Source organism: Styela clava, chromosome 6, assembly GCF_964204865.1.
Source record: "Styela clava chromosome 6, kaStyClav1.hap1.2, whole genome shotgun sequence".
Classification (NCBI taxonomy): domain Eukaryota; kingdom Metazoa; phylum Chordata; class Ascidiacea; order Stolidobranchia; family Styelidae; genus Styela; species Styela clava.
This window is the reverse complement of record NC_135255.1, coordinates 10,593,208-10,616,926: the sequence shown is the minus strand read 5'-3', so window position 1 is coordinate 10,616,926 and position 23,719 is coordinate 10,593,208. Positions and strand designations below refer to the sequence as shown.

General features: G+C 36.4%; 2 protein-coding genes and 1 long non-coding RNA gene across 3 annotated transcripts in view; 1 reads left to right on the top strand and 2 right to left on the bottom strand.

Moving 5' to 3' along the window:
* LOC120331417 (potassium voltage-gated channel subfamily KQT member 1-like) overlaps positions 1–946 on the bottom strand; it is a 32,333-nt gene extending 31,387 nt beyond the window's left edge. The window contains exon 1 of the mRNA XM_078113861.1: positions 927–946. The gene's annotated coding sequence lies outside the window, so the exon portion shown is untranslated. The remainder of the gene's footprint in view (positions 1–926) is intronic.
* Positions 947–8,723: 7,777 nt separating this feature from the next.
* LOC120331686 (uncharacterized) lies at positions 8,724–11,704 on the top strand. Its single transcript, XR_005567997.2, has 3 exons — positions 8,724–9,378; positions 9,527–9,574; positions 9,943–11,704. It is a non-coding gene; the product is annotated as an uncharacterized LOC120331686 (long non-coding RNA).
* A 139-nt stretch (positions 11,705–11,843) lies between these two features.
* Positions 11,844–15,824, bottom strand: LOC120331685 (BET1-like protein). Its single transcript, XM_039398809.2, has 4 exons — positions 15,671–15,824; positions 14,092–14,183; positions 13,555–13,611; positions 11,844–12,597 (listed from the first exon to the last, which is right to left on the bottom strand). Exons 1-4 carry the CDS (start codon positions 15,693–15,695, stop codon positions 12,430–12,432), a joined length of 342 nt encoding a protein of 113 aa, XP_039254743.1. The 5' UTR covers positions 15,696–15,824; the 3' UTR covers positions 11,844–12,429.
* Between the last annotated feature and the right edge of the window lie 7,895 nt (positions 15,825–23,719).

Below are 23,719 nucleotides of genomic sequence, written 5' to 3'. Positions count from 1 at the left end.
ATTAAGTCGAATAAGATTCTGCTCTTTGGTAGCTGTAAACTCATTAGCGATACTCGCAGATTTAAATCGCTTTAATTTCTTCACGCACGCCAGACGCACAGCGTAAAGAGGAATGTATTTGCTAACAAGATGAGCAACAAAGGAAAATTGATTTTGTGGCATTGTGATTCGATCGACAAAAAGATAACTGGATAGGCTTAAAATAAACGTGATTATTTCTTTACCTTTTCATAAAATAAGTATAAAAGACACGGCGCAATTTCCTAAGCTTGAAATTCGCCAGGCGTGTAAATTAACAGGCACCATATGTTACCTGTTATCGCCCAGTACACATACATTACACTAAATAATACCCGAGTAGAATTTTCTTTTCCGAAATCCACAATGGAAATTTCAAATTAAATTGTATTTTAAAATGGTTCAACTAAGATGATTACTTTTCTGAGACTTCAGGACTGATAATTAAACTTTCCACATCTAGTCATTCTTCCTCTACTGCAATTGTTTACTGAACGTACTATCAAAAAAATACCGCCCATTTATATTTTAAAACCATTGCTTTGTCTCTCAACGTGGGCGTCAAAATTTATTTAATCATAATAAACATTAATCAACGTGTGAATAATACTCTTCTAAATCATTAAAACTTGAAACTCATTTAGTGTTGCACTCACCTATAGTTGTGCAGTTAGTATTGAACCTATAGAAGTAGTATTAGTAAATGAACTGCAACGCAAATATCATTCTAATTAATATCAAACAAGGCGGTCCAAGTTCCCTGCGTGGGATTGACTATTTATAGGATGATAAGTATGTATTTGAACTTTGAATTAATTTTAAAAATCAATATACTCAATCATTGATTAGTGCCAATCGACAAACATAATTTTGAATAAAATGTTCATTTAAACCTACTTGTGACTAACCTTGACCTCAGGGTCATTGTTTCCTCAGTGATAAACCGACGTTTTTTCGCAGTACCGAGTATGATAATAAATAGATCAATGCAACAAGGTCGGCAAAGTAAGCTTGATTGCATACATGTATTCTTCTGCGATGGTCGTCATAATATTTATCATATCAATGTCGCCACCACACAATATTTTTTTTTGTTTGGCATTGAGGTATTCTTGGAAGGTATGTTCAAGTACACCTCCTGAGTGACTGCAAGTGAGGTATTCTCAGTGAGTTGGATTGATCGTAAAGCATGGTAATATGAAAACCAATGAAGTATTTAGACAAAAAATAAATTAATTAGATCTTTGAACGAGTATTAAATAATTTCCCATCCTCAATAGTGAATTTTCTATATATTTAAGCAGCGGGAAATAGAACCCTTCTCGTTAATCATGTATATCTGGACAAGGTAATAGAATATAATAAGTTCTACTTTCATAAAGTGTAGGTCCTAAAACTTTTTTTCTCAGAGTAACCGACTTCAAATAGGCCTATGCGGACCAGTACTTCAAGTTTACATAAATTTCACCAAATTTATCCCATAATTGCCAGCAAAATTTCAAAGACGTAAGTGAGTCTAGTTCCTATATATATCAACAATGGTTTCTTTCTCTAGAAACATTATACACTTCATACGTCAAGCGTCAGACCAAACCATCATCAATAACGTATACTGATACTTATCATTACAATGCTTTCAAGATATAAATCGAGAAGAAAATATATAATCAAGCCACGTAATGTTGCATCGTGCGTATCAATATCACGCTATAAAATTTGCGTGAAACTAATCAAACAAAATAGCAAATAGATGAGTACTATACTTTCCTAAGTTCTATTAATATAAAATAGTCGCTTTCATATTTTATTTGTTTAATCCGTTTTTCTCTTTTTTGCCCATTAGTCTGAGATTATTAATATGTACCAAAATATGATTTGAATTAGAAATTTCTGGAACAAGGTATATTATATAAGTACACTATATCACGTCAAATAGTGACTCGTTCTATTTTGAAACAAGAAAAATTGACAAAACTTTAGTTTCAGAAATTTTTCAAAATATGGGACACGATTCAGAATGTGCGATTCCGGAAATAGTTGATTTTTGGTCTGCAATACAAACAAACCTGTTGCCATATGGAGGAAGTATTGTATGTGAACTAGATCAAAATTGGAATGGATTACGTTTCCCCTATCTATTATTGGTATTAATACTAATGAATCTCGTGCTGCAAAATTTACACACAGCTTTTTTGTACGTGTATTACCTTGTCTTTTACCACTAAAGTTGCGATAATTTAATTTTCGAAACCAATTGTCCGCTTTTATACAAAATTTATAAATAACCGCTTTGGGTCAAATGATGCCAAAGTCTACGGAATGATTGAGCATTTCCTCATAATGGTTTGACGTCAGTATGCTTGAGTTTTTTTTTTAATTTTTGACTTCAAATTAGACTAATCGATATAAACTGTTTATACTAGCCAATATTCCAGGCTTTGCACATTTTCTGTGAGTTTTCGAAGCGACGATAAAAATTTCGGCATCCTTTGATAAGTACATAGGCGTAGCCAGGGGGGGGGGCAGAGGGGCCATGGCCCCCCCCCCAAAATTTTCAAGAATTCCATTCCTAATCCACCAGTTTTGTGGCATCTTGTCTCGTCAAGCGTGTACACCGCAATACAGATCGTTATGACGCTACTAGCAACCCCCGTTGAGGCTGAGCGGTCTTTCTCATGCATGAAACGGGTAAAGACATGGCTGCGCTCATCAATGACGTCCAATCGCCTTTCTGATTTGTGTGTGCTTCACTGTCACCGTGAAATGGTCACCGAGGAGAAAATTAATCGAGTTGTGTCGAGCATAGTTGGCGGGAAGCGAAGGATGGACTTTTAATTGGGGCGATGTATTTTACTTATTCAAATTGCGTTGTTAATATTTGTTGTTTCAAATAAAAAATTCTTTATTAATGGATTTTGTATTCACAAAAATCCAGCTGAGTAATTGAATCAGTTTGCTTGGTGACCAACTGTTGTTGTTCAGATTCAGATTCAGATATTTTATTTCCGTCGTGCATGAAATATTGTAGCGACACAAGTAATAAGAAAAAAAAATGTTTTGCGCTTGAAGAACGGTGTTTTAAACCCAATATAATTTCTAAAATTTTCAAATTTGGCCCCCCCCAAAATTTTGGGCTGGCTACGCCATTGGATAAGTACTATCGCGATTATTCTGGTCGGATTGAAAATCCAAGAATTACAAGTGGCAGGTTAGGCTGAGTGTTAACTATAATCAAACCAATCTTTCCGGCTCTAACCCAATATTGTCCATATTTTTTTTACAATTCATGACTCGTGTCAAAATATTTCCCTCAAATACGATCCCAGATACAGCAAAGACCAAGAGCTTGACATTATTGTTCACAGAAACTCAATATATCATGACCAAATTGATTCCCGTTATGGTAATTTTGTTGCCAAATTACGCAACATATATACTGAGAAAGGTATCATTATTGTCATCAACGTGATGAAACATGTCTGATAATAAATGAACTTGACCTTCATCTATATGCTGGTAATATTTAAAAAAATTATTATATAGGCATAAATATACATGATGACGTCACGTTTCTTCTTAGAAATCGAAAAATTCAGTAATTACGAGTTACCTGAGTTATTGCAACACCTACAATGTGTGTGTGGTTAGTTAGTTACTCAAACCCCAGTTTTTATTATTTTGGAAATCTATAGGCTTGTCCATGGGACATATTTTTTCCCCAACCTATAGCAATTTATGCCTGTCCCATCCCATGAGATTCCCGTTGGAATACAATTCAATAACACTTTGAAATTCAGAAGTATTGTCTAACCAAGACAATTCAGTATTATTCTGGCACTCTTATTCTATTTATGAGTCACTCTGCGCATTCAGCAAATTATTAATTTCCTCATCCACTGTTAATAATAATTCGGTTTTTCATGTTACATGCAAAACAAATGTACATAAGTAAGGTTTATAACAAGAGCAACATTATCGTAGCTTACTCAACTACAATCAGTCCGTATTAAATAAGCGCTCTACTGCTGCAGATGACTTTGGTATGATCAAAACAATTTTCGCACTAGATTTGAACAGTGGAAACCTATGTTCCCTTTTCCAATACAGTAATCCAATGGTTGTGAATCTGGTTGCCGCAATTTTGCAACATGTTGATTTCACCCTGAAGGCTATAGGTTCTTATGAGGTCATCAGATTAAAGTGTTTTCTTTGTTAGAGGATCAGAAAGTAAGTCAAAATCACTTTTTGTATTTATCTACAAATCCTACTGCGTCACATACATCCGATGATTCGGGGGAATGATTGAAATTCATTCATGAACGAAATAACATTTGGAACAGCAGACTTAAAAGCAACCCAGTTATTGACCCATCTAGAGATGTCTCCATAGGCTTACCATACGTCCCGTTTTAGGCGTGGCAGCCCCACTTTTTAACGTCTTGTCTCGGGGTGCCGACCTGTCAGCCAAAAGTCCCGATTTGGTGTTCAGTCAGTCAGCCTAATACAAGAACAATATATACCAATTATCATGTTCTCGATATTGTTGTTGCTGTGTAGCGCAACCGCTGTGTACCATTTAAAGTAGAAAAAATCATAGATATGGTCTTTGGAGGCGTCCCGCTTCGAGGTCACAAAAAAATGGTAACCCTAGTACAAAATAATAGTTATCCGACGCAGGAGGATCTATAATGAATATCGTTAGCAGCACTTTTATATAAATACTTTATTTATTTTGAAAAATTCATAATACACACTAATTAAAAAGTGAAAATTCTGAAGAGCAAGCAAACCTTTGAAAAAGTTCAAAACACAAGAAATATCGTATGTCCGCTCACCAGCACACAAAAAAACCAAACTCAATTAAAACGAGGTTTTGGCCAGAAATAAACAGAAAAAAGCGAATGTATCGAACTTGCAAAACACTTGAACTAATAAAAAGTCCTGAAAATTGAACTGATTGGACATTGCTGAAAAGGTGATAAGGTGTTTGAAAAATTTTTCGAGAAAAATAATCAACCAAATGAGTTCAAAGTCAGATAATAATAGAGAAACTCTGGTATCTTTATTAGTATATCACTCACATTATAACGGCCCAAAAAATTTGTCCAATTACCATCAGTGACACAAAAGACTAGACACAAACCACCTGATAAAATTGACATGAGGATTTTTAGCTTACCGGTATAGGTATATTTCTTATTAAACACGTTTTCCACGTGGCAGGCTTTGGTTGCTCAGATAATAATAGTCCAGTCCGAAATGTGGCTTGCAGGCTATTCATTGCTTCGATGAGTCATCTGGAGAGAACCTGACTGAATGAGCTTTCGCTTTCCGTTCTCGTCCAAATAATATTGCAGAAACATTCTTTCTAGTTCGATAAACACGGCAATCCGAGAACGTGTATCAAGGAGCCCGTAACTTTCATAACAATGGTGATGGTTAAAACCAACGACTAACATACCGGTTAAAACTTAATGGTGTACAACCAAATACTCCAATACATCATCCTGATTCTGTAATCAGTTTTATTTATTTATTTTTATGATTCATTTTATCGTGTGTTTTGCTGATTAGAGTCGAAATAAACGTATAGCCTTACTTATAATTATAGCACACGCCGGGTAATCAAAGATGCGTGGGACGCGCGTTTGTTTCGTTTCACAAGCCGCATCAACCGAGCCAAAGGGCGGGTAGGTACACAAGTAGGCTACTAGCGGTGACGAAACAAATTTTATGTAAAACTGCAGCAACTTCGACAACATCAAAATATAGCAATAAAACAAACGAGGATATGCGATTTTAAACATATTTTATGCAAAAAATGGCATTTTGAAACGCGGTCGACGGAAAAAATATCGTGTGAATACTAAACTCTGCGACGACGGCACAAGAAAGCGATGCTAAAATATATGAACACGAATGCCAATACGAAGTAGCACGGGCGGCCTATGCAATTTTTCAAAGTAGATTGCAGTCTATTAACACTATAGGATTTACATATTTAATCTGGGGGAGAGGAAAGTCGATGAGATGACTCAAGCGTACGGCCAATCACGCCTCTCGCCCAGTTACCAGTCCACGTCGGGTATGGGATTAGTTAGCCAGTTTTAGATGCACGAATTTGATGGTGGAGGAAGCCGGAACAGATCAGCGTTTACGTGACCCTATTGCGCCGAGGAGTCCAGCAATCCTCTCGAACGTAACTATCCCCACGGGATTCGAATCCACAGAAGGTAATCATAAGTGCGGTAATGAGCGCATTACAAACGCTCAAGATTCGCCTGACCACCAGCTAGCAACGAACGCGTAACTACAAGGTGCGCAATTTTCATGACTTTGTCGAATTAAAAAAAATATATATTTGCAATACCTTCTAGCGACAAAAACAATGTTTGACCACTAAATATTTCAATTGGTCCAATAATTAGAGAGAAGGGTGATTTTCTCATAACAACAACAACAAAATACCAACAACATAATAACACAACAGCAATAACGACATAATAACAAAACGATCGTTATGTACATTTTGTGATCAACAAGAGAGCGTCGCTTACATATATGAACAAAATGCCAAAACGAAGCAGTACGGGTTAATCTGTCATAGTAGACGACCGATACCGCAGTCCTTACGACTTCGCCCGACCACTAACGCGAACCACCACAAGGTGCGCAATTATTGGACACGTTAGTGGACATAACGATCGTTTTTGTATTTTTGTTGTTGTACTTATGCTTGTTCTTGTTGGACACGTGAGTGGACCTATGGATCGTTTTCATATTTTTGGTAATCTAGTTCTTGTTGGTCTTCTTCTTCTTCGTATCGTTTTGGAAAATTCGCTTTTCTCCTTGATTACTGTACCAATTGCTTCAAAATTTTCAGTGGTTAAAGATGAAATTTTTCTATGAGGGCTATTACTTTTATTTATTTTTAAATTTTGTATGAATTCTATGAAATTTGGTATTTCGTCCAAAATTCGCTGTATTATTTTTATCCATGGGAGCACGGATTTTAGTCCGCGTGATGACTGGCTGTACGTTTTGATTCTGCAAAATTCCTGCTACTGGAAATCCGGAACTTTTTTGAGCGTACCGGTAGCATCAATGGTACCGGTAAGGACTGATTTGCTCTGGTCTACGTGTCCATATATTTGAGCATTGCTCTCGTGTTTTCAATTTTGATGACATGTCGCACACAAAAAAGGATCCCATAGAGCCCTCAAAAATTCTCCAATGAGAAATGCGATTTTTTCATAACAACAACAAAAAAAAAGAATTCTGACAACATAATAACAAAACGATCCCTATGTACGATGGTTGCCAATCAGATCAACAACATAAACATAATAACAAAATGATCCATAATTGTAACCCTTTCAAAGTTTCACATTTGCCGATCTTTCCTATATGCTCTTCTTTATGTTGCTATTGCTAATTGCTATGCGAAAAAAACAGACATGTTGTAAATATAAAAACACTCGTGCTCTAAATTAGGAATACTCTGAATTTTATATAAAAAAAATAAATTATAAATCGGGAGATAGAATTTTTATTATTTGAATAACAACATAAAATTATATTCTTATTGAAATTTGAAATCATAGTAGAATATGATTGCGATATTCTTACAATATCCTGCAGATACGACGTAAAACAAAGATATATATTTTGGAACCTACCACGATGCCATAATACAATGATATCGTGTAAAACGGTAAATGGGATATGAAAGCCTTTTTTACTACTAAAGTCGAAATATTCTGTTTTTCAAACAGGTTCTCAAATTTACGCTATCTACAGGTTTCGGAAAAATAAATAAAAAACATAAAAATGAAACATTGGCAAAACGGTTTGGAAGCACAGGTTGCCAGAATATCGCAATGTGGGGGGCATTTTCGCGTTTGTGCTCATGATAGTAATCAAATAAATATTTATATTTTATGTTGATTTGAGCTCTGCTCATAGTCATAGTCAAGTTTATTTTTTCCCATTCAGTAAAAAATAACATACGAAATTAACAAAATACAAAACTGAAAACACATTTTTACTGTGGAAGGGAAGTCGCTGGGAACCAGGCATGGTTATGGAGCAGCGACAGACGTTAATTGCTCACGTTAATTGTTTTCGGAAACGGGTAGGCCGGAAAAGGAACACGCATGGTTTACCCGCCATGTCAACAGATTGTGATTCGCAATGATTTGACGAATGAATCGTGATCATAAGTTTATACATTATGTTTTTGAATTTGATGTTGGAAACACTCATAAAAAACTTTCGTATATCGTGTACGTGTATGTTATGTAACAAACTAAGTGAAATATTGGAGGCTCTCCATTAAATGTTATTGGTTCAAATGAAGTAATGACCTTAGTTTGAACAACAAATCAGTTCATTTATATGATAACCTATAGGTGTGTCAATTTAACAGATATGCACATTCAGCTACAGTGGCTACACACTACTGCTAACCAGATTCGGGAACGCTCGTCGTGTACGTGAATGTTGTTTTCTACCTGATTTGTCATGATATTCCGCAAACGTCTATGAAAGTATTGTGGTATAGCGATATACTTTGGTCAGATTATGCAATACTTTATAACATTTTTCACATTGGATTATGTGGGATGATCGTCGAATATGTTGACTTAATCTGATTGACTTAGGTGAGACTGTCTTTCTTTTTAGATAGAACACAGGAGATGAGATGATTATTTCGTCTCGGTCCAAGAAGCCAATTCGATTCATTTGTCGCACAAGTGTTTGTAACATCTTGTATCAGAGGAATACCTCCAGATAGGAACTGTGTTCAAAAGGGAACAATCGAGTGAAAAAATTTCAGCAGCGCATGGAAAACAACTATCACTATCTGTTGACAGGGTGGTTGAATCACCTGATTTCCTGTCTTGTCTGCCGTTTCCGATAACAATTTCCTTACGCAGAAAGAAATTCAATGCATAATATAACTTTATGCAGAAAACGATACCAATGTTTTACTTTTAACGCCTATTCAAGAGCATTCAACTTCATTGGGATATTCTAATATACGCCCATCGTAGCTGATCAATTTATACTCATCCAGAGTAAAAGATAGATAGCTAACATTATGGATCGTGTTAGTGGTACCTTCAAGCAAACTATTTGAAACAGCAAAAATCAAAAAATTATTAGGTGAAAGCATAAATAATTTTGTTTGATAAAAATGTTTCACCTAACACAGATTAATAGTTCGTTTATCTGAGGTAACACACTATATACCAGAAATTAAAATGAATGTAAAATTTCTAACTTGCTTGATTGCATTTATTTTGATCTTCTTGAACCCGTCAGTTGTGGCATTTATTAAAAATGGATTTAAAAAAGGTAAGTCATGTCACTTGTGGCATTTTTATGAATTGTATGCATTGTTCTTTACTAAATAATGTATATATAATAAATATATAGTTACGCGGGTTGAAAATATGTGTACCAGTAGATATCTCAACAATATAAATTTTACACCTCTTTACAGTGCCTCGTGGATCTATGGATCTGGAGAAATTTGAAAACCTGTTTGATGGTCAGAATATTCGATTTTATATAGTTGAAAAGACGTCCATCTTTTATCTTTTTTTTTTTATTCTGATTTATTCTTTGAAATGTTTTTACAATATTTCTCAAGTAGCGTACCAGATAGAATAAGTCATTGTTCTACGTTTCCAACATTTTTATTATGTGCTGTAAACCTTCATCGATTGTATCATGGTTTACGAGGGATATTGTATCGCATTTCACAACGAAACCATGATCTGATTCCGAAACAGATTTTTGTTAATAAAGAGGATTTATCGAGTGTTGGTATATTAAAATAATAAACATGCCGTAACTCAATAATGACCATTAATCTTTTTTTATAAGACCCCATGTTTTCCTGCATTTTTAATTTAGAGAACCACATTTGATCAAATGAACATTGAACAAGAAGAGTAACGTGTTTTATGTGCTTTTTAAATATAATAAATGCACCGATAATTGTTGTGTGATTCATAATACTTATCTGCGAAAGGGGTTTCTTTTATGTCAGCATAGAAGGAGCATAAGGTCAGGATTTGCAAATGAGATACTTTTAAACGATCAAAATGATACCCAGCAAAAAGTACATTTTAAAGCTACGAATATTTTCGTCTTTTCGGTTTAAATAAAATCGGGAAATCCAGTGTAACATCGCTCATTACTCTACCAGGAAAGTGTGCATATTAGACTTTTAAACCTTTCATCATGCCAAAATGAAATTATCATAAAAAAGCAATCGAAAATACAACTTTCAACGGGATAAGACATTTGTGTGGCTCCATAAATCAACTGACGGCTCAAAATCAGCACCATGGGCATTTTATACTTGATAAAACGGTTGGCTTTCTTGAGTCTTGTAATATTCGTATTTTTCGCTCCCAGAAAACTGGACATCAACTTTAGGTAAGACTACAAAAAATGCATATGTGGCCGTTTTATTTTCGTTAAAAACTCTGCAGTCGTATATATCGTTCGTTTTTTAGTATGAGCAGACATTTTTGAAGGCTAATAGTCTTCTAAGCTAACCGGGTTGTGAAAACGATCTAATCATGCACATATACTAGTATGAAAAAACTTTACCTTAAAATGAAACCAATATATACAGCTTTAACCCATGTATGAGGCAAAATTAGAAAATGTTCATTTCGTTATTTCCAATTAACACGACTCACGAGAGACACAGGCTGTAGATGTCCTGGGGTCCGTACACTGCCCAGTCCGATATGTAAAATGGGACCTCCAGAAGTATGCGCACCAAGATGGCGCACAACCTTAACATATTATGCGTGTACCGGTTAGGATTCAGGCTGTGCGACATCTTGCTGCGCATACTTCTGGAGCACCGTAAAATGTTCGTGGTTCAATAACTTAACGGGCCGGACGGAACAGCCACGTGGCGTTTAATGCCCAGGTATGTCTTTTTCGCAGGCGGGTTTAACATTGGCTTTCTATTAGTTGCAGGCACAAAATAGTTTCTTTTTGTTATTGTGACCATATGCCATTATTAGGGGTCCTTGCAGAAATGATGATTCGAAACGTATACATTTCTGAAAACTGTTATCTAAATTTATTTCACACGGAATGGTGTAATGGGAGTGTTAGCATTCCGATATCCATTCTTCAAACCTTCGTATTTCAGATGGTTTTATAACGCCCGTTCAAAAAAAGAATATGTTGAGCCGAAAAGTGCAATATTTGAAGCCACGAGTTTTTCAAATGTTGAAATTATCTTGGTTGTGATGGCCGGTAATAATCGCCAGGATTCATTTCCAAATAATTTGCTGTCAAATCTTATTCTAGATTGGATTTAAACGAAATCAATCGATAGTTTTAACTTTTGTATCTCCTAATAATAAATATTTTTCAAACTGCTTTCCAATTGCGTAATCATCAATTAACCGCTCTCACTACTTCAGTAGCGTCTGCTCCGCACTTTCCTCAAATTGCTCGCTGTTCAGCAACGGTGAGTTTTGTGAATCGCTCTGTTCGCTTCGCTGTTAGAACCTTGTAAGGTCATAGGCATGGATAATAAATTGGACTCGAATATTTGCTTTGCAACGCAAAGGGAACCAGATTAAACTGAATTAAAAACTTGTTTCGCTCCCCGCACACCATTCATAACTGGCACTTCTCCGCGGGCCGCTCAATTTTTCCTTGCGGGCCGCACTTTGCACACCCCTGCTCTATCGCATGGTTAAAAGTGCAAATTTCTACAGTGTGTGGTGCCATGACATGACGATAAATACATAAACAATAACACCTATCCAACAATGACGTTCAGCGGAAAAACATGTAATACAGCTCACAAACGAAAATAAATATATCAGTCATACAAGAAGTTTGTAACTAAGACATTTTCTGTGTAGTGTGTACATATTTCACACAAATATAAACAGAAGATACTTCACAATCCAACTACAGAAAAAAATAAGTCTGTTCAAACCGAAATGACACAAAAATCAGAAAAATGTTTGGAATCCAGATAGATTGACAGATAAACACTACAAATGTCTCAAAACTAGCCATAAAACTTGTAAAATTACAGGATGATTAATTTGTACCATAATATTATATCTGGTGAATTTACGCTATGTAAATGAATAAAATTGACCAAACGATCCAAAGTCGGCACATCTTGCTAAGCATTAGAAAAATAATTCCAATATTGTACACAAAAATTCTAATTCACCAAGATGACAAAAGCGCAATCACATGAAATCTTTGAGTACATGTAATATCTCCACAAACTTCCCATACTACCCTAAAAAAATGGTTCATGATCATGATATTCTCTCACCATCACATTGGGAGCTTCATTCCAGCAAGTGCAATTTGTGTAATATTAGGTATAAGTTGATGGTATCAAGTCTTTGTACGATTTAAAACGAAATATAACAAAAGAAATAAGATTACTAAGAAAGCAATCAAATAGCACATCATTTTTCTATTTCCTCGTCCTGCAGCTATCATGTTATTAAATCTATTCACAGTCCCACCAAGTAGTCCAGTGGTACTCATGAAATCTGAATCCTGTTAAATTTTCAAAATGAAATTTTTTATAGATATAGGTTGATTCAGCTTTTGTTGATAATAGAGTCAAAACAACAATGACTCAAAATTCAATTTCGACTGAAACCGAGGATTGCCAAAACCGAATAATCTACTACTCCGAATACATACTGAAATAATATTTTCAAACATGGAATACATTCTGAATTGGGTGATGTTCAACAAAGAACATTGAAGTCAAGTGTAATTTGAATTTGGGAATGCTGAAAATTTGAAGCAAGCAGTGATTTATTTAATGCAGGGAGGAAGCAGTGAAATATGTAAATCCTATCCTATATTTTTAACTGTTTGAAAAAATTAAATAAAAGCGTTTTTGATCATACTTGTGTGGGACTTAATTTGCATTTCAAAATGATAATTATTAATCAAATGAAACTATTTGGTGTTATTCCATCCAAAAGCATAAATTTCTATTCCCAATATTGAATACAATTAATTTCTATTAATTCAAAGATTGGATTAATTTTGGACATCCCTGCTTGGAATAATTTTTATAAACTTCAACTTTCCCTTGTTAAAGTGAAATAATGATCCAATAACATGTAAAGAGTTGATAAAAAATATTAGATGACAATAGACTAAATATTTCCATCAAGAATAGGTTACCGTAGTTTTCACTTGTGGAGAAAAATATAAACAAGTGCTAATTCACAGGTATGGGAAAATGTTAAAATAAAACAAAAATATATATTTAAACAGTGAACATAATCCAAAATGTTATTGTTTGAAGAGTATAACCTCGCAAGTCAGTTCAGCTTCGATATAATTGAATAGGATGACAAAATATGAATATAGTCATTGCTTTGATAAACGGTTTCTAATTATAGCACCAAGCATACACTAGTTTGATCATATTTATATTACAAAATTTAAATATAAAAACAATTAATTGAGGAAACTTTTATGAGAAACACTTACCACACCATCCAAATACTTATTCTGATCATCGACATCATCTCTCACATCTAAGCTTATCTAGAATGGAGATGTTGTATAAAGAAAAAAGTGCTGTCAAATAAATGACTGAAATTATAAAAAAAATAACACAAAATTGTAACTAAAAAATATAGAACTCATAAAATAAATTGGAATTGTCACACAGCTAGTTAAAAACTAAGTTGTATATATATTTAAAAAATATTTATCATAGAGCTCAATAGCAATTGATACAGAAGATAATTAAATTAGGAAGGACAAAATAATTTTAATCCAATAATTAATAAATTCTTTAAAATCAATCACATATCCCAGAAACATAGTTAAGTTCTAAGTTTTAACCACGAACACTGTGGTGTCAATCATTGCACCTATCTTTGTTAACACAAGATTATTTATTGATAGCAGGCAAGTGTTGGATCTGTTTAATTATATGTAGAATAATTTTCTTCAGTAATTTGGTTATATCATTAATAATCTGAGTTATGCATTGACAGCATTGTATTTTATTACTTATACCATTTTTAATCTGGACACTTTAGAAGCGAGTTGATCAGCAAGGCGATCATTTTCTGACTCCATAATTTGTTCTGTTCCGGACGTTGTCCCACCTGTAAATAAATGATAGAAACTTGAATTGAAAAACTAATAACTGTTGTATTTTGGTTCAACTGATATACAGCATACAAATATTAAATTATATTAATGGCCCGAAAATATACAAGAGCATAAAAACTAGTCAACATATAAGAGAGATTGATTTATCGATACATTCTTTAATTTAAGAACAGACTTAGGTTTTGAAGAAAAAACAGATTCAACTGAAATTCGCTGTTTCCAAAATAACGTGTTCACTTAATATTAGTAAATATGATTTGTAATAAAACGCTGCCATGAATATTTCAGGAGTTAGGATTTAACTGCCTTTGAAATTCAAACGAAACATTATATTCATCTGCATTTTTCCTTTCATGTGCGAACATGAGGAAGCTTCTAATTCCTGTGGATGATAAAACACATAACTATTGTGTTAATTTGACAGCCAACTTCACCAAAATCTAGTCTAGTTTATTACAATTCAACCTCAAATTAATAACGAAAGATGTGCATGTGTTATGTGCTTACAAAAATGAAAATATGTACATCGCATATACACTATTCAGGTTATTCCGGAAATAGCTTGTATGTTGGTATGTGTGAACCACAGCCTTCCATGCGTTGGCATCACTGGTCAGATATGGGTGGGTCTGGTATAGTTTAGTACCAAATGCACTAGTTGGCCTGGCTCAATATTTTTTGCATATGTCATTCCTAATTCCACCTGACTATGTCAAAAAATCACATCATTGCGATGTCACAGTGGAGTAATAAGGCCGAACAAAGTATGTGGATAGTCGTTCAAAACGCGCAGACAATCACCCAAAACTGAGCAAGCTATCTCTCTCTTTTTCTCGTCGCAACGATCACGATACAAGAGAGAACGCCGGCATTTATAAGTTCGTTATCGGCGTCGCAGATTCCATTTCAGGCAATCCTGCAATCCTAACTAAACTTTGGAAAGCTCTATGACATGATTGTGATGCCGTAGTGACGTAATTTTTTGATGACATAGTCTGGTGGGGGTTAGGAATAACATATGCAAAATTCGTTATGCTACGCCCACTGGAATTACTTGTGGTACTAAACTATACTAGACCCGGTATAGGCTGGTTTAATGTTTCAGATGCATGGAGTTTGATTATCGAGAAAGCTGTAATTAAGTTACCCATGCCCATTTTTAACATGCTTTAGAACTGTAGAATGAAATCTACTGTATTTAAGATATTTTTTAAGGAGCTCTGCTCAAAGCAAATTCAGAAGGTCGCGATAACTCACTGCGAAATTAAGGAGAATGATCCCAGAGCAAAGCTAAGAGCAACAACTCAAATACCAAGGGCTACCGGTACCGGTACAATACCGGTACTGTGTACGGTAATGCGCTAGGATTTACCGTACATCTGTACATACGGTACCGAATATATTTATCATTGCCTATACCGACATGTGTCCTTCATGAATTCAAAATGGAAATAGCCCATAACCAAACTAGTGGATTTACCTGAATTTCGATTCCAGTGAGACATCTTGCTGGATGCACGCACTTCAAGAAACTCCAAACAACAAAACGAAGCAACAAACGATTGACGACGTGTATCCTCTTCACTATTCGCTAGATGGCATTCTTGTTTTGTTCAAATATCAGTGACCCATAACCGCGCATGTGAGACTGTGAGCCACTGGGAACATGATTTTTGCAATGGTAAAGTAAAGAGAGAGCCCAAGGTTTAACGTAACATACATGACCATACTTTTACTAGATAAAAATAGGATTCGATTAAAACAATCTCGAATAGCGTCTTGCCCAAAGAAGAGGGTCTGGCCCAGTGGCGTAGCCAGCCCAAAATTTTGGGGGGGGGGCCAAATTCGAAAATTTTAGAAATTATATTGGGTTTAAAACACCCGTTCTTCAAGCGCAAAACAACAACAGTTGGTCAACAAGCAAACTGATTCAATTACTCAGCTGGATTTTTGTGAATACGAAATCCATTAATAAACAATTTTTTATTTGAAACAACAAATATTAACAACGCAATTTGAATAAGTAAAATACATCGCCCCAATTAAAAGTCCATCCTTCGCTTCCCGCCAACTATGCTCGACACAACTCGATTAATTTTCTCCTCGGTGACCATTTCACGGTGACATTGAAGCACACACAAATCAGAAAGGCACTTGGACGTCATTGATGAGCGCAGCCATGTGTTTACCCGTTTCATGCATGAGAAAAACCGCTCAGCCTCAACGGTGGTTGCTGGTAGCGTCATAACAATCTGTATTGCGGTGTACACGCTTGGATAATCTCGAGCGCTCAGAAGAAGCCCCTCCAAACATTCGTCGTTAACGTCGGAACTTAAAGAAGTTCTCCACAGTCTCACTCCATTCTGGAGGTTATCCAATAAATACAGACGCTCTACCTCATCCACGTGAACTGGTTTGTTCGGTGGAAGAATTGATAGCAATGAAAAAAATGAAGGGTTGTCAATGAAGCGTTCCCGAATAGAGCAGCTCAAGCCGTCGACGTATGGGAGATATACGGAACGTTTAAAATACTGGGATGCTGAATCAGCACAGACATTATCGCGATAAACTTGTACTTCGACTACTCTGGGTATTGTCAACTCTTTCAAGCCAGCTATTTCACAAGCTTCTTTGTAAATATTCAATGCGATTTCAGAGTCATTGCGTTCTTCAGCGATAACGCTCTGAAGAGAGGATGTGAGGTTCTTTACTGACGGCACACTGACTCCGACCGCCTGAAGTGCGCGCGCTAGTGGCTCCATTAGTGCCGAATATCGACCAATCAAACATACGGCGTAGATAACCGACGACTTTTCTAGAGCAGATTTCAGAGAAAAAGCCTTCGTCCGCGTCTCACAGTTAGCATCTCTCGCCAAAGAATCAAGAGCCTCAAGTACTCGTTTGAAGTTGCATTTGAAGATTCGGATGCTCTTGTACTTCTCAGACCATCTGGCGGGGCAGAACAAAGGGATGTTAATTCCTAAACCCGCGCGCCTTTTAGGGCTCTCCCTGAAAAAACGAATAGTCTCACGAATGGATATCACAGGTGCTTCTGATGATTGCAACTTTACTTTGATCATTTATGATCAAATTCAAACAATGAGAAGCGCAGTGCACAAATATTGCGCGCGGGTATTTATCACGAATGCGTTTTTGCACACCGCTGACGTGACCTGCCATTGTCGTTGCACCATCATAGCCTTGCCCCACAAGTTTTTGCAAATCCACTCCTATACCAGAGAGGTGGGTCAAAATATTTGAGGAAATTGATTCGGCAGAAACAGAATCCATTTCCACTAATCCTGTGAAGCGCTCGCACACTTCACCACCTTTCACATACCTAAAAACGATGCTTAGTTGTTCTTTCCCAGAAATATCACATGATTCGTCGGCTATTACGGACACAAACGATTTATTAGCCTCCATAACGATATCTTGCACTATCATGTTGCTTGCTACCTTGAGAATTTCATTTTGTATCATCGAGCTTGTATACTTAGCGTTTCCGGCCATTCTAGCGAAATGCCTTTTCAAATCTTCATCCCCTGCCTCGATACGAAATAGAAGAAGGTTCACAAAATTTCCAATACCCCCGGAATGTCCGCGCAAGGGTATGTTACCCGAAGCACAGAACATGACAGTCTTGACAATGGAAGTCATTATTCGTCTGTTTTCTTTTGTTTGCGTAGCATATTGGGCCTCCATGTTTGCACGCACATTTTGATCAGTTTCCATGCTTTTGACAAAATATTTTTCGCAGCTATATTTGATTCTCGGTGGTAATTTGTGTCTCGGTGTGCTACAGCCTTTTCCATAAATTTTTTGTAGTCAATGCATGGTCTTGTAACAAAGGCAGTGTCCCTGAGAATTCCATGCTTCAAACGTGCTTGCATGACTATGCATATCTTACACAAACCACCCCCATCAGAGAGTTGGGTGTAAACTAACCAACTACAAAATCTGTTATCGTCAAGCCATTTTATGAGAAATTTACGACGACTTTGTCTAACAGTATCCAGAATCGTCCCGTTTTTCGGACCATCCGAAGTTAGAAGCCAGTTTCTCTCCGCATCGGTAAGCTGTGTATGTTTCTTAAGAATAAATCCAAGATCGTTTGTTTTCCCTTCGTTGATTATTAGTTCATCTTCGGGAATAGATGTGATAGACGTAACTGACGTAACCGGTGCATCAACAGCCTGAGAAGCGCTTATTGATGTATTTGAGGAAAGCGAGTCTTTATTTCGCTGAAAAAAACTATCGAATTTCGCCTGTTTAAATTTAGCCATCGAAGTAAATTGGTCATCAAAATCCAACCGTTTCGAATAAAAATCCGGCGAGAACAAATCAAGACCGAGTAACAAACCGAAAGCTTGCGAAACGGTCTTTCCCATACTGCTCATAAGAGCGAACGGTCAAGTCTTTGTGACGTAACAATGACAATCGGCAAGCGTGACGAGACAAGATGCCACAAAACTGGTGGATTAGGAATGGAATTCTTGAAAATTTTGGGGGGGGCCATGGCCCCTCTGCCCCCCCTCCCCCCTGGCTACGCCTATGGTCTGGCCAACTGGAAACTAAATTTTGTATACTACGACAATGTAATGGACCTTTCCCCGAGCACCGCCTTCCTTGTTCACTTCGTGAAATTGGCCAATCAGCAAGATGCAAAAAGTGACGTAACAATGCTACCTTCTCGCATCCGCTCAGACACTTCTTTCACTCAGATTTTTTCAGACAGATTTTCAGGCGTGGTCGTAAACATTACCTCGTTTTCGAGTTTTTGAACTCTATTCGTTAGTTTTCAGTTGTGTTACGGAAATTTAAATTAGATAATTCAATGATCACTCTGTCTTCCTATGAGTTTTAATTTGATTGCAGTAATCAAAAATCAGTGTAGAATTAGCTGTGATAGACTAGGCTAAAATTGTTTACCGGTACTTTTGAAAAACAGATTGTTGTATGCACTGAATCATAATGATGGTTTTAAACACATACCCCATTTTACAGGCGCCAACTCGCGAAACCACTCCTAAAATAAGCCCCGACAATTTTGCAATGGTAAAGTATAGGAAGAATTTTTCGGAGGTCAAAGGTCGGGGAAACGTTCATACATTTTGTGAAAATATCTTCAAATTATTTGTTAGCTTTGTACTACAAAACTCAACAACGGCCAAAGTAATTCAGCCCTTTGTTTTTAACTATGTCGTTCAGAATTACACTGATTAATATTACATGTGATTTGTATTACGCGATGTTGGTTATTTATTTACCTATCGCATTAGATGGTTCAACTACCAAGCATCGATCATGAATGATAACAGTTCTCCAACAATCAAGTTGCTAAAACTTGGCTAATGTTCATTTAGATATTTGAACCTTGGGTGTCGCTGCTTGATAACCAGCTTTGGTTCCTCGCAGCTTTCCCTCCCCAGTGAAATGTGTATTCAATATTATTTATTCGTCTTAATTTTGCATGTTAACTTTTTTTACTGTGTGGAAAAAATAAACTTGACTATGACTACTAGTAGCTTCCAGCTTCGAAAAGTGACCTGGAAATTTTTTTTTTTTGATAGTGGCCCTCTCGGAAGCTTGCAGTGAGAAAAAGTGTGTCATAAGAACTGACACAGTGAATTTTAAAAATCGTTCGGAGAATTTAAGCTGTTAAACTACATCAAATATTAGCAAGTTGGCGGCTGAGGGCCAAATCCGTCTCGTTAGATTGCCTTTAGCTTTCAACTGTAGCGTACCAGCCGTCTATGAAATAATTATCCAAGTTCAGAATATCTTCCAATATGGTCTGACGTCCAAGTTCTCTTTCAATATTCACTCCAAGTTATGCAATTTTATTCTATTTATCAATTATCAATCTTAATACAACCAAATACTCCAAAGCAACGGAAAGCATACAATAACAAGAGACCTGTGCTCAAATACATGGACACGTCACAAAGTGTCGCTATTTTTTATTCTGACACATAAAAAAAATCTCTTGAAGTCCACAGAAATTTTTGAAATAAGTAAAAGTAATAGCCTTCTGGCAAAAACATCAGTCTTTAACCACTAAAAATTTCAAAGCAATTGGTCCAGTATTCGAAGAGAAAAGCGATTTCATTATGACGAAAGAGAAGAAGAATAATAAGAACAACAACATAATATTGAAACGATCGTTACGTACACTGACGTGTCAAAAAATAACAATACCAGGCAGCACAATGCAAGAAAAACCATATATTATATACAATAAAAACACTGACGGCCCCTGAAATCGATGACACTTGCAATAGAAGCCACATGACCCCTAGAATCCGGTACACTAAACTAGCTACTACAATTCGCCAAATAGGCTGACAACAACTTATGACAGGCATTTTGAAAGACCATAAACAATTTTATATGTGCACAACATTTGAACAGTACTGATGATAGCTAGTTCCATGACAACAACAAAAAATACAACACTAAATGAACTTCAAAGGCACTGCACGCAAACAGCAACATGGTCCCAACATCAGCTCACTGCCCAGCACAAAAACATCCAACCAATCCCAATCCAACAGTCACTAAACCACAAACAAACATCCCCGATAACCCACCGGAGACCAGAGGCACTCCCACAGACACAAAATCCAACCGAAACAACCTCACTCAGACAACTGCACCCTGCCAACCCACAGCACACGCCAACAGGCCAGACCCAAAAGAACAGATCGACAGTGTTACAGCGCCCCCAGTGTCCCCAATTCCAAAAAACCAAATATGGAAACAATATCACATGGCATCAATTAACAGATAAAACAAGGGTCGTCACACAACCAATTTCATATCCACGATTGTCAATAGGACCCGACCCTTGACCCCCGGGAAAATCTTTCTATACCTACTCTACCATTGTAAAATTTTAGTGCTTATTTTAGGAATAGCTTCGAGAGTTGGCGCCTGCAAAATGGGTTATTTGTTCCAAACCATCATTCTGATTAGCATTCGACAATCTGATTTTTAAAAGTACCGGTAAAGAATTTAAGCCTAGTCTATCACAGCTATTTCTCCACTAATTTGTGATTACTACAATTAAACTGAAACTTCTAGAAAAGCAGAGTGATCAATAAATTATTTGAGTTATATTTAAATGTCCGAAACACAACTGAAAATTAACGAATAGAATTCAAAAATGCGAAAACAAGGCATTGTTTACCACCACGCTTGAAAATCTGTCTGAGTGAGCCAAGTGTCTGAACGGATGCGTTGTTACGTCACTTTTTGCATCTTGCTGATTGGCTAATGTCACGACGTAAACAAGGAAGCCGATGCTTGGGAAAACATCCATATGGTCCATATTTGACATGTACCGTGAGTTGGCACATTTTGGTTATCCCGATCTTAAGGACTCTAATGAAGTAAATTTTAGTTCCCAAATTGTTTCTAATTCTTTTTTCTGATTCACTCTGTATTCTTTGACTTAATCTGCTTCTACAATGGTGTCGCTGACATGATGACTTTTGACTGGTTCATTGCAGTTCAAATATTGTACGTTTTTCTCTCAATGAATTTATTTAATTTTTACTATTTGTTTAAATCAGAGGTGACGAACCTGCGGCCCGCCAAGGACTTTCGTGCGGCCCACGAAGCATTCAGGCAATTCAGTGTATGTTTGGCGTAAAGTAACAAACCTCCAAGAACTGTACAGAGAGAACGGGATCGCAAGTGTTACCGTATTCATATTACTGGCAACAACACTATTTCCAACACATTTTTTTGGATCAAAATGACCATTGTCGTAGCATAGTTACGCTCTCTTATCGGCAAACGCATACGGTTTAATAGAGAAGAATAATCTCACTTTATGAAAATGTGATATTTTTGTGCACGATAGACGTGATATTTGGAAGTAATAAAAAGTTCATAACTTCTGCTCAATGATTAAAACAATGGTAGATCTCGAAAAAATGCCTACGTTTTAAAAATCAGTTAATCGTGATTAGAGGAATTCGTTTACAATTTTTGTATCCGAAGGCCTGCGAAATACGGATCTTTTGTACAAAGCCTCCATCGCTAATGCAAAATGTGAAAAAAAACTACGTTCTGAAATAACAAATTAGTAACTATCCAGTTGCGGTTCGGGTTAGGAATGATTTGAGGTTTTGAATTTCCGACGCAATCTGGATTCTTAGCCCCCACCCACCCTAAAAATGTAATTGAATTATTTATTTTTTTCATTTAATTTTGAGAGGAGGCGGTGGTTTTTTATGAAGAATCTTTATACAAAGGATCCCGAAATACTTTCTGAGGCATTATCATCCAGAATTTTGCATATTAACGCGACACAAAATGTCATGAAGAAAGATTCGATAATGCGTAGGTTGGGGGAAAGGGTAAACCATTGGGGGAAAGGGTAAATCGTATCGAATCCTAAAATTTTTATGCAAGTGTCGACGCAATTAGGCAGGCCACTCGTGAAAAGAGCCCACTTTTTCGACAATTAATGTTTTTTACTGGTATGTTATGTTGTCGGTTAGCGATTTTGCAGTTGTGCAATGTATTTCATTGGCGACCATAGGAGTCTATTTATAATTTATTATAAATTAAATATAAATTTATTATGCGGCTGCGCCCACAAATTGAGAACATTACTACGATGAAATATCACATCACATCCACGGCCATAAAAAGTGTTTCCAACTGCCCGATTATACTTAGTTTTGGTTCATATTTTTGCGATGTTACGAATTAGTTTTACAATTATGATGTTCTTGCATCACTAACTGTCTCTATCACAAGCTATTTATATCAACGTCCGAGAAATCCCTAGATCTGCTATAAAATATCAAAGACTACAATTTATTTCAATCAGTACATTAAAAATTGATTTTGCATTACGCAGGTAGTAGGCTCTAAACTTTCGTGTTAAAAATGCTGTGGTATTCGAAAGGAAATTCGGATCTCAAACATCTGAGCCGAGCTTTTATATTGCATTATATAATTGAATAACATCAGCTGTATGAATGCCGTTGTTCGTTTTGTAGATGAAAAACAACAGGCATCATACGATAGTACGACTAAAAATTGTGCGGCCCGTTCACTCAGCGGTGACTGATAAAGTGGCCCGCGGCAGCATATGGGTTCGTCACCCCTGGTTTAAATGTACAATGTTTTTACACGACGAAAAATAAATATCTGAATCAATGTATATCTCGTTTCCAGGTTGCTAGCTTCTACAGTCAGAAGAATGCCAGTTCGGTGTGTACCAAAATGGCTTGACCTCGACAGGAATCTTATCAAAATGTACCAGTCGATAGTGGATGTAATAATGCCGCGATCGAACTTCAATGGAATAGTTTCGAAAAGGTTTCATTCCACGAAACCGGATGACTTTCGACCAGGTTGCTCGCTTCTACAAGCCGACGAATTCCATTTATTTGCGTACCAAAGTTGCTTAATCTTGGCAAAAATTTTTTCAAATTGTATCATTTGTAGTAAGTCGACGTAAAAGTGTCACGATCGATCTCCAATTGAATAGTTTCGAAGCCGGATG

What these genes read in the sequence shown, in the direction of transcription:
- LOC120331685 (XM_039398809.2), bottom strand. Translation starts at nt 15,695, where the DNA reads ATGTCTCACTGGAATCGAAATTCAG. An exon ending in TCACTGGAATCGAAATTCAG is followed by an intron (nt 14,184 to 15,670) that starts GTAAATCCACTA and finishes ATTTATTTACAG; the next exon opens with GTGGGACAACGTCCGGAACA. An exon ending in AAGTGTCCAGATTAAAAATG is followed by an intron (nt 13,612 to 14,091) that starts GTATAAGTAATA and finishes TCTCCATTCTAG; the next exon opens with ATAAGCTTAGATGTGAGAGA.